Here is a 17,623-nt window from a genome sequence, read left to right on the forward strand (position 1 = left end):
AACCACAGGCCTAATCTGTTGAACTTCAGAAGGTGATGACAGCCTGTCTCTGCTATTTGGGCTGAAGTTTGGCTCCTAAGAATTTTTGTTGTTCTCATTCTCTCCTTTCCTTTCCGTACAAAGGATAAGTGAGCGCAATCCAATCAGTCTGTTGTGTGACCAGGGCCACTGAAAACAAGGGAATATGTTCACAACTGAGGTTGCAATCTTAGGGTCCCAGTGGTCATAGGGTAGATTGCAAATCCCCCTCCAAGGTTGGAGACAGAGCTCCGGTCTCAGAGGAGAAGATCTGATCTCAGATTGACACACACACACACACACACACACACACTGCTTCACACCATTGGAATGCCATTATTGGAGAGGGGGAAAGAGTGAGGATTGGGGCGTGGTGTGGATGGAGGGGGAGGCTCTCGATCCGCAAGATCCAAAGCTCTCTCAATCCTCAATTAAGTCCCTGACCAGATCAACAATTTAGACCAGCCTTGGAGTTGGTCTAAATGTGTTGTTTTGGAGGTTGTGGAATGAGAGGAAGAGCAGCAAATGCCACCCGTCCTTCCCTTTTGCTCTGACAGAAGGTACCCAGCAGGGCACTGGATGCCTTGGACACTCCAGGCTCGGAGTGCTCTGACACCATCTACAGGATCGCCCGATAAGGGAGCGCTTCACACTCCCTGGAAGGCAGGGCTGGGGGGCCATTGGATGTGCTGGACCTCCCTCTCTGCCAGCGGGGTGGGTGGTTGAACCACAGAGAAGGAGGCCCTTTTGCGACGGTCCTCTTAGGAAGAGTGGCAGAAAGCTCTGCCAATATAACTGTCCCGTTGGTGGTACTTGGCCGGCAGTGGGGCTAAAAACAGGGTGTATTGGGGCAGGTCGGCATCCTAGGCCCCCTCATTCCCCTCACACAGACACAACCTCCAGAGAGAGCAAGAATCTATACCAACTGGAGAGCTGACCTAGTAAATTCCCTCCCACTGGAGGCAATGGGAGGAGAAAGATGCTAATTCATGATCCTAGTGATATAGGGTGGGATAGAAATGTTTTAAATAAATAAATATTTTTTTCTGGGAGAAAGATGATCTATCTATCTACTACCCGAAGTAGGCAAAGCATGGAAGTCGCTACCCACACTTTGGGCAGTATCCAAGCATGCACTCCCAGTTGATCTGATGTGCAAGGGGGATCTATCACTCATGCAACAGTTCAAAAAGCAAACCCAGAAAGAAGCAGAGACACTTGTTTCTGGATTGAGACAGTTCAACGGAACTTCCTTCTTCAATCTACCCTGACCTGTCCTGTTCCAGAAACGAACATTTCAGCTGGTTTGGGGTTATTTTTAGAATCGCTAGCTCCTAGACATTTTCACCACCTTAATAAGAAAAGAAAAAAAGGTCATGGAGATGTGTAAACATTTTGTTGGGATTGTTCCTCTTGGCGTTTGTGTATTATTATTTTTAAAGGCTTCTGTGCTTGCTTTGTTGTTTGTTTGTTTAAATCATGCTACATCCAGGTATTGTCCCAACTACAAAGCAAACATGTAGCCCAAAAAAGTCTTAGGAGACAGTAATAGTTGGTATGAGCCCCCCAATGACTCTGTTCCCCTTGACTCCTGCCGTGATACAATAGAACAGTCTTGTATGTAAGCCCACAAAAGTTACTAGCCTGCTAAGTAAGTCTGAAAATTCATGCTACTAGACTCTTATTTAGTTTATTTATTCTATAAATAATAATAAATAAATAAGGGGCAAGTAGGATGAATTTTCACGTTGGATGCAGGGGAAACACAGCCAGCATGGAAACAACGGTTCGGAGTCACTCAGCAGGCTAGTTTTACAAAATGCCTTCTACCAAGTGGATTGGCAGAGGAGGAACAGATCACTCTTTTCCATCTCATAAGCACATAAGAAGTGCCACGATGGAGCAGACCGAGGGTCCATCTAGTCCAGCACTCCGTTCCCACAGTGGCCAACCAGCTGTCAGCCAGGGAACCACAAGTAGGACAGAGTGCAACAGCACCCTTCCACCCATGTTTCCCAGCAACTGGTGCACCCAGGCTTACTGCCTCTGACACTGGAGGCAACACCTAGCCATCAGGACTAGTAGCCATTGATAGCCTTCGCCTCCAGGAATTTATCCAACCCCCTTTTAAAGCCACCCAAATTGGTGGCCATCACCACATCTTGTGGAAGTGAATTCCATAGTTTAACTATGCTTTCCAGCCCACTTGGTTTCTATGCTGGTTGTGAAGGAAGGGTGAAAAGTCTCCATGCACTAGCATATACTAGTTGCCTGCATGGAATTCCTGGTTACCTATGGCAACCAGGCAGGTTGTTAATTACAAGGCTGCAACAGGATTGGATCACAGTCCATGGTCCTGTGGGCACCTTTCTATGCCCATGGATCTTCTACATGTGCAACCTCTCCCTGCTGAAATGAATGGGGCAGGCCTTGCCTGTGGCAGTGCTCCAGCTGTGCCTCATTGCTGCCATGCCTATAAAGAGGACATTATTGGGCCTTAAGGAGTTCATCCTCACTATGACCTTTTGGGTCATGTTCTATTGAAATGGTATTGAACCCACTTGACCGCTGATCCTTCTGCTGAGTCTCTGGGTCTGAACTTGTCTATGTCAAGTTGTTCTCTTTCTTTCTTACCCCAAAATGAGGCACAAATGCATTTTTAAAAACAATTTCAACATTGCAATGGATTTATGAATAGTCAAAAATTCATTTTAATTTAAAACAACCAATGCAAACAACTCACAAAAAAGAAAACTTTGTTTAAAGTAATTGGATTGTTTTTGAAAGAAAAGAAATCTGTTTTTGCTTCGTTTGTTTTTTGCACAGAATCCTGGAACATACAGAAATATTTTACAACAAACATTTCCCCAATATTTCAAGTTTGTTTACTGTCATCACACATCTACTACTGGGTGGATGGGTAACCTATAATGTGAGGGCAGATTTTGAGGCAGTAAAAGTGAAACCTGAACCCCTCCAAACCCCTGCCCACTTTCTATAACCTTTGTAGTCCACAAATGCAAAACATCTGTTTCACAAGACTGAACTCCAGATATGTCACAATTACACTCCACACAGTAATGCACACGATACAACCTAAACTAAGTGTCAAGTGATCTTGACCTCATACCAGTAAGACTTGCCATACAAAATGTCTGCATTGACTTTAGAAAAGAATATTAAAAATGCTCCACCTACATCCAGAATGTTACAGAACCGTGAGCACGCAGTTAAACTCTGTTCCATGCATTCCCCTTGCTCTTAAAAACATGGGAGGTAGAGACGACATATTCCCACTGGCAAAACAAACCGTCTTTCAGTGGAGACTTTATTGACCTCATTGCAGAATTCAAAGCTGGTATAAAACACCACCCGATAGCTGCCTCACAACCATGTCTCGGACTAGTCCAGTGTAGTTCGAGAAGCCCTGACACTTGCAAATACAATGAGTTCTTATTTGAACAACCCCTGTGTTGCCTTCTGTTTCAGTCATTGCTAGAGAAGGCACTGTGTTTACATGCTGTGGAGTTTCAAGAATAAGGGCCCAGGCAGGATCTACACTACTGCTTTAAAATGGTTTGTAATGGTTTTGACAACTGTTGGGGCCCACAACACACTCTATATACAGTTTTTAAACCGTTTTCAAAGTGTTATATCCTGCATGGTGTAGATCTGGCCCCAGTATCTTTGGAGATGTGTCTGCCCTGGAATGCCATTCTCCAGATGGGGCAAGGTTGTGAAATGACAGACCACTCTTTTGAAAAGCCTTCAGTCCAATATTATTCACACTGGCGGAAAGAAATAAAGTTACCGGAGAAATTATTCGAAAAGAAATCAGGTTCAAGGTCTTTTCCCCATGCACTGCCGTCTAGGTTAGAAAGTGAGGGTGCCTTCCTTAGAGTCAGTATTAAAGAACCAAGATCATTCTGTGCAAGAATGTTGCTTCAGTTCAGTTCAGTCTCTGGAAGTTTCCATATATATACAACCCACATTGAAGCATCGTCTTACAAATGCTACGCATACATCCTCGTGAAAATAATCCAGAAACTTTGCAATATATTACAGTTAGGGTTTGTAGGAATCCAGGTTTTGATTGTCTTCAGCCAAAAACAAAAAAGGTAAACGTTAAAAAGCAGCTAAAGATGGTGAAAATTCTCTCACACATTCACATCTTGGAAAAGAACACTGACAAGTTCAAAGCAATGTTTGCCTAGCTGGGATGCCCTTGATCTGATTCTTATTTCCAGGAGAAAGGTTGCAGTTTAATACTATGAAACTAGGTATTCCATAAGTTCAGGGTCAGCAGGTGGAGGTGCGTTTCCTGTACCGCTGGATAAGGGGCACCAAGCACTCCGGAAGTCCAGTCTGAAGCAAAAAGGGATGATCCAGGAGTTCTTGTGCTGTTGCTCGCTCTAAGGGGTCTCGTGTTAACATCCGTTCCAAGAAATCTCTTAAAACTGGAGAGGTCTGTGGAAACAGAACCAGTCAGATTAAGACATCTGGTGGTGGGGTATGGAACACCAGGAAGTATTTTGTTTTTTATTTAATTACAAATTTGGGGAATGGTTGTTGCTGGGTGTAATCTGTGGCTATCCTTCTGAAACATATTATTATTATATTTTTTATTTCATTTCATGTCTATACCACCCAATAGCTGGAGCTCTCCGGACAGTTCACAGAAATATGATAGTTATGAGGCTTCATGCTGGATGATAGTATGCTTCTTGTTAGTCAACAAGTTAATACCTCCTCTTCTGTTTCTGATGATTATGTAGAACTCATTGTCCCTTTGGTGCTGGACCAAAATAGTGCATGAGGGCATAATCTGAATAAAAACCAGAATGAAGATAAGCAGTAAGCATTTTACCATTGGCCTTGTCAGGTCCAGGATTTGATTTATAATTAAATGGTGTTCATGCAAGCTCCTGTTTTGGAAGAGATATTTCTTGCGCTCGCCACTAGATGCCAGCATCAGTCTGCAGGATTGACACACTGCAATTCTTAGCTTCTGAACAGATCTCAGAACCCCAAGTAATGTATTAACTAGTGGAATATATAAACAGCTACCATTTAACAACATCTGAATTGTACTTGGGTTCCATGGCCCAATTTTAGATGAACAGATGTTGGTCCCCCCCCAGACATGCTTCAGATATTACAAATCTCCCACAGGGAAAGCACTTCCACGCATGAAAAACATATGAACTTTGCATGGGTATTACCTTGTGATTTTGTTTCACTGTATGATTATGCAACATACATAATGGTGGGGATATATGGCTGTGTTCAGCTTCTCAATAGTGTACAAACACAACACTAGCTGCTTGCGTGACCATCATAAGTGACCGCCTACATGTTTGTCATGGTTTTTCCGAATAAATGTGTTCTGTTTTCAGCAGAAATTAGTTCTCCAGATGTTTAGGACGTCAGCTCCCAACATTCCTGACCATTTGCCATGCTGGCAGGGGCTTCTGGGAGTTGAAGTCCCAAACATCTGGAGATCTACCTTCTGCCCATCAGCATTTGTAACATTATTCAGCTGCTCCAAATGACTTGGCTGTGGAATTCATTTCAAACATACTGACCTTATGAGAATTCTTTATTTTGGGAGGAGGGCTGTCACGGAGCCTCTTCATTGCTTGGACTGGAGAGTCACTGAAATAAGGGGGTTCTCCATCCACCATCTCTATCACCATGATTCCCAAAGACCAGATATCCACCTGCAGAAGCAAAATACTGCATCAGTGTGGGTCGGGGCGGAGAACTATTTTATGGTAGGGACCCAATTATCCCCCACCAAGTCCTCCGCAGGCTCAGTCATGACCCCCTCTCTGTCCATTTTGCCTTTCTGGTGCTGAGAGAGCCATGGAGTTCTGTATCAGCAGAGAGGGTTTAATAAAACAACAAAGAAGGCAAGCACAGCAGTCTGCCCTGCGAGGGAACAGAAGTTCCATCCACAATGCCCAAGGGAAGTTGCATCCTCGGGGCTTCAAGGCAGACAAGGTGCTGCCAGTACCTAGGGCTCAGCCCTCCAAGGACAAAGGAAGAGGCTGCTCTCAGGGGAGCTTCTCGCTCCCTGCCTCTGTATGGGAGCAGCAGCTGAGCAGGGCATCCCATGTTGCCTGGTTTACCTCCACGGCCTCGATCAAATTCCCACTATATGCACAAAACATCCTCAAGTTTGGCACCCCACTTAACTTGACACTGTAGGTGACTGCCTAGATCACACTTCTGTAATTTATATGGATGCTAACTCTTCATTGGGGTCAAGTTGCAGGGCTTCTGGGAAAGCTCTGAAAGCCACATAATGCAATCTCTTGCATCCTGTAGTCCAGGCTTTCCCAACCTGGTGTCCTCCAGGTATGTTGGACTACATGGCCATATTGGCTGTGGGATGCTGGGAGTCGTAGCCCAGTATTTCTGGAGGACACCAGGTTAGGGAAGGCTTCTAGAGTCAAGCAGAGCTCCCTATGTGCTACTCCACATTCCTCACAAATACTAATGTAGCAGAGAGCAGAAGGCACACCAGGTGAGAAGCCGCTATAAAGACCAAGGAATGGGTTTAGTAAAACATCTCAGGACCTGAACCAGGGGTACAGAAAGTCCGGCCTGTGGGACACCCACACAGCCTCTTGGGGTTCCTCCGGGGGCTTAGGTGCCTAAGACATGCCGAGTTGACCTTGACCTTTCTGCAATCCTTTCTGAGTTCTACTTACCTCAGTGGTGTATGGGGACCTCGAAATAACCTCTGGAGCCATCCAATAAGGCGTTCCTACTAAGGACTTCCTCTTGGGTACATCCTTACTGATTTGAGCACAGAAGCCAAAGTCAGAGAGTTTCACCTGCACAAAAGAGGAAAGGAGAAATCACCAGATGTCCTAAGCAAAGGGCCGGGATGGGGGAATGGGGACAAATAAAGCAAGTTGCAGGAAAACATGGAGGTAAACCTGGGTTGCAAGAGCAGAAGGAGTTAAGCAGGACCAAGGGAATGAAATTATGGAGCCGCTTTATTCGGAGTCAAACTATTAGTCCATCTAGCTCACTACTGCCTGTCCTGAGCTAAGTGGTTCACCAAGTCCACAGGCAAAGGTCTTTCCCAGATCAGCTATCTGAGGGCCAAACTAGACATTCATACAGTGGTGCCTGGTGGCTCTGATGTCAGTGGGGTAGTGAACCCCCTCCAAGTTTCAGTCAGAACTTGGTTGTGCTGAAGTACCTTGGATAGATCCTGTAGAGGTCTGACTAGTTCTGACTGGAACCCGGAGCAGATTCTCTGCCCCACCAACATCGGAGCCACCAGCCTCCAATGGATTTATACAATTAACCAATTGGATGAATGGATTCTTAAAAGTAAAACTGTGGGTGTGGGAGGTCTGATCTGAATCAGGACCCTGCTGTGTGGGGGTCATGTTTTCCCCCTGTTGTAGCCTGATCCTCATGTGTGGAGGAGTACCTGCTATTCAAAAGGCCGGGTGGGGGGAGCTCCCAACTGTTCCAATGCTAGCTTTTCTTTTCTTTTCTTTTCTTCTGTCTAATGCAAGGAGCAGTTTCTAAGGGCTTAATCTGGATCCAAGACCACAATGAGAAGGGGACAACGGGTTAAAAAAACCCCCTACTTTCCATACTAGGGTCTCACTCCAAATCAGTTAAGTTTGTAAAAGCTATTCACGCAATTCTTCCTTGCCTGAAGAGCCTTAGGCCTAGTTCGGTGCAGAGATCTGTTTTAACCTGGCAATGTCAGGAGTGAATCTGGGACTTCCTGCGTGCAAAACCTGCTCTACCACTGAGCTGCAGCAGAGGACAATCAAAAGAGAAGGATGGGAAGTGGGGAAGACGAAAACAGCAAAAAGAAAAGAAAAAATTACCCTCCCATCAAGGGTCAGGAGAATGGAGTCACTCTTAATGTCTCTGTGAATCACACCTTGGGAATGCAGGTAGGCAAGTGCCTGCAGGACTGACTCACACACGGTAGCAATTTGCTCTTCATTCAGTCTGAAACACAACAGCCAGAATTGTAAGCTGGAGTCATTTTGTTTCATACAGCACAAACCATTACCCATGCGCTTACATTGCACGTTCCTGTACCACTGAGAGTAATGGAGTGGTGGTAGCCGCTTACCACAGATGGCTTGAGAAAATAGTTAGACAAATGCGTGGAGGACGGGGTCTACCAAGGACCGGGACACCTAAATCAAGCCTTCCTATACAGGGGCAGAATGTGCCTCTGCCATCACCCCTCTGCCCTGCAGCAATAGGAATCTGCGAATTGGAATGCAGTAGCTAATTAGACACTGTAGGAATTGGCCTCAGCAAATCCTGGGAGTGAGTAGCTCACTCCAAAATGTAATTGTCCCTGTTTATGTTTTTATTTACACTACAAGTGGCTGCTAGTTGAAAATAAATCATATATGCTTTATTTAGGGATCTTGTGTTTATTTGACTGGATTCTAGATTTTATTTGTGCTTTGCATAACACACCTTCTGCTTTGTTTGCTTTTACATGATCTTTTAGAATCATTTTGTTTTTAAATATTTTCTCTATAAGGGTACATACTCTTTGTATGACCCAGTTTACACATAATGGTGGCAAATCATGGGTTAATTCACCCACAATTTGCTGTGGTGCACGCCAGATGCATTCCACCACCCTTTTGAATATTCAAACCCCAAGTGGGGTGATTGGGGGTTGCTTAGGGTGACCATATGGGAAGGAGGACAGGGCTCCTGTATCTTTAGCAGTTGTGTAGAAAAGGGAATTTCAGCAGGTGCCATTTCTATGCATGCAACACCTGGTGACATCCCCTCTTCATCACAACAGTTAAAGCTGCAGGAGCCCTGCCCTCTTTTGTATCTGGTCACTCTAGCACTGCAGCTTTAACTGTTGTGACGAGGAGGAAATTTCACCAGGTGCTGCATGCATACAAATGACACCCACTGAAATCCCAGTTCTATACAACTGTTAAAGATACAGGAGCCCTGTCCTCCTTTCCATATGTTCACCCTAGGGTTGCTGTGTGACGTCCAAACACGGACACTATAGGTTAATCATGTGTTAACCAATCCACAGCTAACTTTCAATTAGTAATTAGATTAACTGTAACTTGTTTAACCCACAATTAGCCTGTAGTGTGTGGGTTCGACATCATGTGGCAACCTCCAATCAGCCCAATTGTGGTTTGAATATTCAAAATAGCTGTGGAATACACCTGACATGTGATACAACAAATTGTGGGTAAATCTGGGATTAATTAATTCATGATTTTCTGTCATTACATGCAAATAGCCATAGTGGATTATAACATGACATGGCATACTGTAAAGAATGATGCTCAGGAGCATGCAATCTATAGGCTACAGACTGGCCACATAAATGTTTGCTGGTTTGTGACAGATTTTTTTTTAATATGCCATCACAATCTCACACCAGACGGACACCAGAAGCAGGTGGTTGCTTTGAATCAGATGAAAGAGATTAAGGTCATCTTCCTGCTCTGTTCTTCTTCCTACCTGATTTGGGAGAGAATATCAGTGAGGGCTCCTCCCTGGAGAAATTCCATCAGCACCCACAGCTCATCGCCCACAAGGTAGCTTTTATACATCTCCACCACGTTGTCATGCTGGTAGTCTCTCATGATCACAACCTGAGAAAAGACATAGGAAGGCAAATGACTGATACTGCACACAGCCCTCTTTAGCTGATCTGACACATTTGCAATTCTTTGGGCCCATTCAGAAGACACCTTGAACCATGGCTTTAACCATGGTGGTTAAGCCAGAAAGCCGGGCTGTGTTCAGAAGACACCTTAAACCATGGGTTTAACCATGGTGAATAAGGTTCACCATGGTTAAAGCCATGGTTTAAGGCGTCTTCTGAACGGGGTCACTATGTCCTTGTCCAACCCAAAATCCCATCAGGAGAAATGTTGAATGAAACAATCACATGAAGACATCAAAAATAAGCCCCAAACGGCCATATGAATCACCCACAAGAATCGCAGATCAGTTACCTGCCCAGACAACATGCTCCCTTCATTTGTCTCTCTGCTGTATATTTAAGATCACATAGCAGCTTCCACCACCCTTGTTCATTAACTGGCCTATTTCCTTTTGCTTCAGTGACTGTCTTCATAGAAATATAGGACTGGATCCAGATTTAGGGTGCAATCCTCTGCATGTTTCGACACAAAAATATCTTACAATTTCCAGCATTCCCAAGCTAGCTGGCTGGGGAGCGCTGGGAGCTATAGGACATTTTTCTACCTAAACATGCATAGGGATTGTGCCCTAATTTAGTCACATTCAGAGGCATTACAAGGCACTTATAAGATGCAAGGCCCAAGCCCATAGGACACAAATCGGCATAAAAACCGCATAAGCTAATTTATACCTGTAAATGCACATTTAAAAATAATGACGAGGATTTGTTTAAATTTCACAGGTGGCAAAAGCAGCCAATTACTCACTCATTCAAGTCCTCTCAGAAAAAATATATGCTTCAATTAATTTGCACCCTGACCCTAATCGTCTCAAACCAAAGTAAAAGGGTTTCTGCACCACCCTAGGATTAATTGCCTCGCAAAGCAAGATTAGCAGAGAGAGGTTGCAGCATGTGGGAAAGGTGGAGTTAACCCTTTCCTCCCCAGCTGGAATCCCCCTTGAACACTGTTCCATGCACGGCAATTAAACAGAGAGAGAAAAACCTATATTAGCACCAATGGGCACTCAGGGCTCTGTGTAATAGATCTGGGCCCCTAGGAAATAGATTCAGAGCTGCGGCCCTAAGGACCCAGTTTGGCAATGCCTGTAGTTATCCTTTAGCCCCACTGAGAATCAATGGGACAAGTTAGTCATAACCACGACTAACCTAAGTCCCATTGATTTTAATGGGACTAACCTGTGACTAACTTAGTCTGGATCCAACCCACAGTGTTCCTAGCTCTCCGCATTTGTCCAAAGACCCTAACCATCATCTCGCTGCATTTAGTCACCTCGTTAAAAAGGAGCTCTCGTCGCTGCTGCTTACGTAAGTCCATCATCTTCACGGCCACCTGCCGCCCAGAATGCTTCTCGCGAGCGATGCAAACGATGCCCGTTGAGCCCTCCCCAATCTTAACGTAGTTTTCCAGCATTGTCCTGGGATCGCCTTGGTCCACCACCATCCTCAGTGCGGCTTTGAATTGCTCGTGGGTTACAACGGCCGGATCCTCGTTGGCCGGCTGTGCTTTCGAGTCCAAGGGAAGGTGAAGGTTGCTGGAGCTGGTTTGGGTGTGTCTATTCCGGGGGGACCCGGCTGGCGACGGTCTGCCTTGTGGCAAGGCTGACGCCTGCTCCACGGCTGGGGATTTCTGAGGGGTACCAGCTTCTGAAATCCTCGCGTAATCTGGCACCGGCTGGTCAGAGGGAAGCGACTGGGATTTGACGGTAGGGCTGTGTGGTGAACCCCAGTGCTGAGGTGGCTTGAAGAAAGGATTGGGCTTGGAAGAGGAGAAGAATGGTAGGATTAGTAGGGCTGAGAAGCCGATGAAAGAAATCTTGATAAGTTAATCAAATGAATCTAAATTCATTCATTCATTCATTGATTAAAGGCGCAGTCCTATTTACTTTTAGACAGAAAAAAGGCCCACAACTCCCTGCATGCCCAGGCCACCCATGCTCGCTGGGGCATGCTGGGAGTGTAGGCTTTCTTTCTGTCTAAACATAAATAGGATAGCGCCTTTAATCCACGTAAATTGGCATATGACCCAAACAATTGTTTTGGAGGGGAGGAGCACGCTTTCTTCGTTTTTCATGGCTATGCCACAGCAGCTGCCATTTTAGAAGAGGCATCTCCTCCCATGGAAGAGTGAAGGGAGCATGATTCTTCCAAGAGGGTGCCTGCAATCTGCAGGTTTTTTTTAAAAAAGAATAAGTACAGATATTTAAAAACAACAACTTTGCATTGTGTGAAAAATGTGCCCCTGATTAATTGGGGACTTCTTTGGGATTGCTTTGGGAAAGAGTTGCAGCCCTAAGTATTGGACCACCCTTCCCTAACCTGGTGCCCTCCAGTTGTGTGACACTGCAATTTCTATTCTCCCCAGCTAGTATGGTAGTCTTAATGCTATTGGCCATGCTGGTGGGGGAAGATGAGAATTGCAGTTCTACACAACTGGAGGGATCAGGTTGAAGAAGGCTGTATTAGACTAAAAGGAAATGGAAGGAAAGGAAATTTTGCTTTCAACAATTCAAGAATCACTGGTCCTGTTCAGAAGACACTGTAAATCGTGGTGGTTAAGGCTTTTTTTTAATAACAAAAAAGCCTTAACCACCATGATTTAAGGTGTCTTCTGAACAGAGCCAGATAATCCAACAAATTCTGTACTGGGTTTGGACCAGTGCGATTTCAGCAGTGGAAGCTGGTAGCTCCAATTTCGGTGAGGCTGTGATTCCATTCTAGGTTTTAGTCAGAACCAAGCAGAACTTTAACAGAGCTGTCCAAAATGCTGAACTCTATCCCCAAGATGGGTTCAGCACCTTGGATAGTATCTTTCAAGTTCTGGCTGGTTCTGACTGAAACCCAGAATGGAATCACAGCCCCACCGAAATCAGGGCCTCCACTGGATTTAGATCCTTGTTCTGGTATGATGTGGTGGATCCTGCTGAAGCCAGAGTCTCTCAACACTTTTCCTTCATCTCCAAAATTGGAATGATCCCAACCCTAGGCACAGGATGAACTACGTTATGTTTGTGAAACACAAAAAAGCTGACATAGGGATTTTTCAATTCTTTTTTTTCTTCTTTTTTGCGTTTCCTGCATCTTTAATGGGAACATGAAACCACATCAGCCACAAATGCACATTTGATTTAAGAATAGCTCTCTATCACTTTCTGTCATGCATTAACAACGTTTACATGTGCTAAAAAGGCTCAAGGGTACTTTCATGGCTTAAACCTGATGATTGTGGAGAGCAACAGGACAGGGTGATTTCCGACACAACCTCCCCACGCCCCATCCCAACCTCTTGGCCTAGCCCTAATCCTGCAACAGTAATTGAATTACACCACAAATAATAGATTACTGCCCTTGGGATAGTCTTGTGTTCAGAGTGGGGGAGGAAGCTTGTAAAAAAAAAGAAAAAGAAAAGGTTCTTGAAATGGCAGAGTATCTCTGTGAGGGAAAGGGATAAGAAAGTGCTATGCTAGGAATCTAACCAAGGCTGCAGTGAAAGATTTAAGTGGGAGAAAATGTAATTACTCAAATTGGAACATTGGCCATTATACCAGTTCTGCCTAAGGAAAAAATGCCCAGAAAGTTTCAATAAGTGTAAGTGATCCTAGTGGCTTTCAATACTACAGAATCAATGCTGCTGTCACATTGGTCTGGGCTGAATTCAAAAGGAACCAGGATTCCTTCCTGCAGAATGTAAGCACCTCCCGCACCACAACTGAACAGATTTAGCCCTGCTTTATGGTACAACACAATAGAAGCCCAACTTAAGAACTGACGCAGAGGAAGAAAAATAGTGTTTCTTTTTAAAAGAGTTTACAGATCTTTAAAAGATTGTCCGTTTATGACAGCATGGCCTAAAATACCCAACACTTATATAAATAGTACAAAATGAATATTATTGTTGTAATTTTATTAATCATTATTATTGTGCTCATTCACATCTATTTCTTGGTATACATATCAGCATCACTGTCCTAAGCCCTGCAGCAAATATTGGAAAGCAAACTTTGGGTCACTAAACATGGAAAGGATTGCGGATTAAGGGAAAACACAGTTACTCTGGCCAAGAGTATACTGTACATCCCCTTTACAAGCGTCCCTGTTAAAGAGTTGGAAGTTGGTGGCATATCTATAGGACGGAGGTATGGCTTTGAAAAGCTGATCAAATAAAGGGAAGGAATGTTTCCTGTATTCCTAGCATCTCTACTGTATTCCACTCACACCCTATTGACCCCTGTGGGCACACATAGGGAACTGTAAATTTATTGCATAATACACACACACACACACACACACACACACACACACACACACACACACATATACACACAAAAAGTTACAAGTAACTAACTACCTCTTGGAATTTACTTCCCCTTTTTCTTGCACCACCCTTCCGTTTCCAGTTCAGACATGTTCCTGGTGGAAAGATGTTTCCAAACCTCTAGCTTTGTTTTTCAAACTTGTTTTATGTAACCTAGAGCACCCAAAACAGGTTCCTCCCTATTAGTCCATAGATCCAACACACTCTCTATGTGCTACGTTTTCTAAAAAGGAAAAAAAAAAACCCTGAATGAACAGATACATGCCCAGATGGATATGAATGCTCCACAGTTTGTACTTATTCCCCAGCCATTTTTATCTGTAGCTACACCTTTCCTGAGTGTAGAAACTACTTTCCTTTTTCTTCTTCGAGGTACTATACTTCGCGGAGAAAAGAGGGCCAATTAATCAATTGCTGTAAAGTCATCATGGCTTTCTTGAAGTAAGTTGGCTTGCAATCCCTACAGTTGTGTGTTTTGTTTTTCTCTCCAAGGACAAACACAGAATGAGTTACCAGCGTAGCCTCGGGGTACTTTGCAGATGCCTTTGGGGGCAGGGGGATGGATGAACAACGCTGCAATCTAGGTCAAGTTGGCCCACATTGCTGCAGCATTTCTTGCCCACAGCTCACAATCTGCTGCTTGTGTGCTCCCACAGCATGTCATCCTCTTCTATTTATGAATCAGCCAAGGCTCAATACACTTCCAAGTGGGTGTCCTCCACTCAGCTGGCCCAGAAGAAACTCGGTTAGTCATTACCAGCAACCAGCTGGCACTGCAGGATTCCTGCAGGACTTCTGACGATTTTGTGGTATTAAAGGCTTCTTTGTTTTTTTAATAATGGATCTCAAAATAGATCTCAACCCAGAATCAGATAGAGGAATGGAAGGGCAGGAGGGTGTTTTAAAAATTATACGAGAATGTATTGATACCAATATTTTCAGTAAGAGCTGTGCCTTATTTAATTGGCCACCCGCAGAGCCAACAGCAACTAATCAAACTTCACTGGCACACAGCATCCAAGCCACAATCCCAGATTTTTACTGGATGAGCATGATACCGGACATCTGTCCAGGCACAAGCTTAAAAAGAGTGCAGGCCAGATATGTGACCACCCTAAGCTAGTCCAGAATCTTCATGCTTCTCCAAGTTGACAGAAACTGTGTACCTAATTTCACATGAGCATGATAGACATGGTAGCCCCGTGATCACCTCTGACAATCTGATGAGCCACTGTAAGGAAACATGGAGAAGGGAACCATATGCAAGAATTCCCCAATTCCCATAATTATGTCAACTTGTGGAGAAAGTGTTGCCACCATCCTAGCTAAGGATACACTGTCCTCTTGGAAACAATGATACATGCTCAATGGGACCCTCACATGACCCCAGCTGAGCCAACTGCATGGTGACTGCCACCAGAGATGGCAATTTCCTGCCAGCACATGTTGAATTGGGTCAGAAACAAGCCAAGTGACTTCCCATAACAACTGGGAAACAGCTCAACTTATTTCTGAGCCAAACCAACTTGGGAAATAGACTGACTTCCCCTCACATGAACCCCAGAACTCCCACTTTTCCAAACACCAACCAAGCTCCTTTCCCTCTATCCTCCCCACAAGTCCCCCCTGCTCCAGCCCAATTATTGGCAGAAGCAAATTGCAGGGAAGGAGTTTTTTTCTCACTTCTCTCCCCTTGGGAAAGCTACATTGCTCCAAGGCCTAGCAGGGCCTTGCAGTCTGGCACACACAGCTCGAACGAAGAAGGAAGGAGAGAGGGCAGAGACCTCCCCAATCCCCACCTCAAAGTTCTCTCTTCCCATGGCTTGCTGTTGCTTTTGACTGTAAGTGGGGTTGGAGGAAAGGGGTAAGAAGGAAGGGTTTGGTGTCTGGGTAGGTCTTATGGATGGTTGCAGTGGAATTCTTCTCTAGGTCAGATTAAAATCTAAGCTAGAAAAGAATGTGGGTGAAATAATACCGGTGTTGTAGATAAGGTGAACGTTATGAGCCCCACTGAACTTATACTTACTTCAAGTCCAGTCATACAAAATCGGCAGCATCTCTAATGACTACCTGTGTGAACCAGCTCACAGGTTTCCACCTTCTGCCTGGGGGGCGAGGAGCAGATGTGTATGAGAAAATATTTGATGGAAGGTTATTCCTACATGGCATACAACTAAAGAAATTCTATGAACACTTAGTATGGAGCCACAAGCACAGCCAGGCCTTAGCTCGCTACTGAAGATACAGTGGGCCAGTGTGCATGACACTGTCAGCACACTGTGGTTTATTTAACTCACAATGAGCCACGGGATGGGATGGGTGTGTGCAGTGCCATTTTGAATATGCAATCCTTGCAGAATCCTACTACTAGTCAAGGGTTAAGGGTTGTCTAACCCTCAAATACCCCATAATGACTGGGTCACATGACATGGCACAATGAAACATTGAAAACGGCAGCCACACCTGCCTGATATGCACTGCATCTCATTATGGATTAAATAACCCATGATGACCAGCCGTGTTGTGCAACCCAGGTCAGCAGCTTGTCTCTTCAGCAGTACAGATCAGTAGCTTGTCTTCTTCACTGTGCTAACATCAAACAAAAGCTCTTGATGCATTTGTGTACTTATTAGCATTTTAGGTTGTACCATGGCTTGCACTAACAATATTTCTGGATGTGACAGAAGATTCAGATGTATGCCAGATGTAAGCTGAGTGAAGATGATGATGATGATGATGATATTTTAAAACCCCACTGTTCCCCACTTTGCACTGGATGATATTTTTAATGCTGTGGTTCAGAGCCATTTCCAAAACCAGTGTCACTTTTGAGGCTGAAAATGATTGCACACCAGAGGAAGGAACCTTCTATTGCATGGATCCAGGACCACAGGCCTGGGGTCCCAATCCAGCCCTCTGGAGTTCCCTGAAGGCCACGCCCCCTTTCCCTGAACCACTGACTGTGTGGTGATTTCCTGGCTTTTGTGCAGTCTTTCCCTTCATCCTAAAAGGCTGAAATGCTTTCCCCATGGCTTAGTTACTGGCGGTAAGAGTGTTAAGCTAAACCATCTATTTATTATTTACATATTACAAATTGTATAGACTGCCCTCTGCCTAGCAAGAGTCTTGAGTGGTGGACAATGATAAGAGTAATAAAGAATAAAATGCAGAATGAAAATATTTAAAATCAAGTTATGCCAATATGCTGGTATTTTGCGCCCCACCCCACCACCACCACCATAGGCTGAATCTATTGGCACCAATGGAACCTTTTCTCCCAATACAAATAGCTTGTTCAGGGAATGATTTTCACTGGGATGACAGCAAAGACAGAAAGGGTTAAATGCACCCTCCTCATCAGCTCTGATCACCCTTCCCCAGCATGACTATTCCTTTCTTTAAAACAACAACAACAACAGTCACATTAAACACCATCACACATTCAACAGATGGTATAGTTTGGTCCTACGCCCTATGAGCACACAATAAATGTCTTTATCAAACCACCTCTTAGCCAATGAGAGATGCTGTTCTCCATTTGCTCTGGCATCAGTCAAGATGAAGAGAAGGTGGTT

At 44.5% G+C, this 17,623-nt stretch overlaps 1 protein-coding gene across 2 annotated transcripts in view; it reads right to left on the bottom strand.

Annotated features, from left to right (window-relative positions):
* Nucleotides 1-4,042: 4,042 nt before the first annotated feature.
* PAK6 (p21 (RAC1) activated kinase 6) overlaps nucleotides 4,043-17,623 on the bottom strand; it is a 59,081-nt gene continuing 45,500 nt past the window's right edge. For both annotated transcript variants that reach the window (XM_063118876.1, XM_063118875.1), the window contains exons 5-10: nucleotides 11,007-11,492; nucleotides 9,526-9,659; nucleotides 7,884-8,010; nucleotides 6,735-6,860; nucleotides 5,604-5,738; nucleotides 4,043-4,485 (exon numbers count right to left, since the gene is read on the bottom strand). In XM_063118876.1, the coding sequence (XP_062974946.1) occupies nucleotides 4,318-4,485; nucleotides 5,604-5,738; nucleotides 6,735-6,860; nucleotides 7,884-8,010; nucleotides 9,526-9,659; nucleotides 11,007-11,492 (1,176 nt within the window). In that variant the 3' untranslated portion in view covers nucleotides 4,043-4,317. The remainder of the gene's footprint in view (nucleotides 4,486-5,603; nucleotides 5,739-6,734; nucleotides 6,861-7,883; nucleotides 8,011-9,525; nucleotides 9,660-11,006; nucleotides 11,493-17,623) is intronic.

Source organism: Elgaria multicarinata, chromosome 2, assembly GCF_023053635.1.
Source record: "Elgaria multicarinata webbii isolate HBS135686 ecotype San Diego chromosome 2, rElgMul1.1.pri, whole genome shotgun sequence".
In the NCBI taxonomy this organism is placed as follows: Eukaryota; Metazoa; Chordata; class Lepidosauria; order Squamata; family Anguidae; genus Elgaria; species Elgaria multicarinata.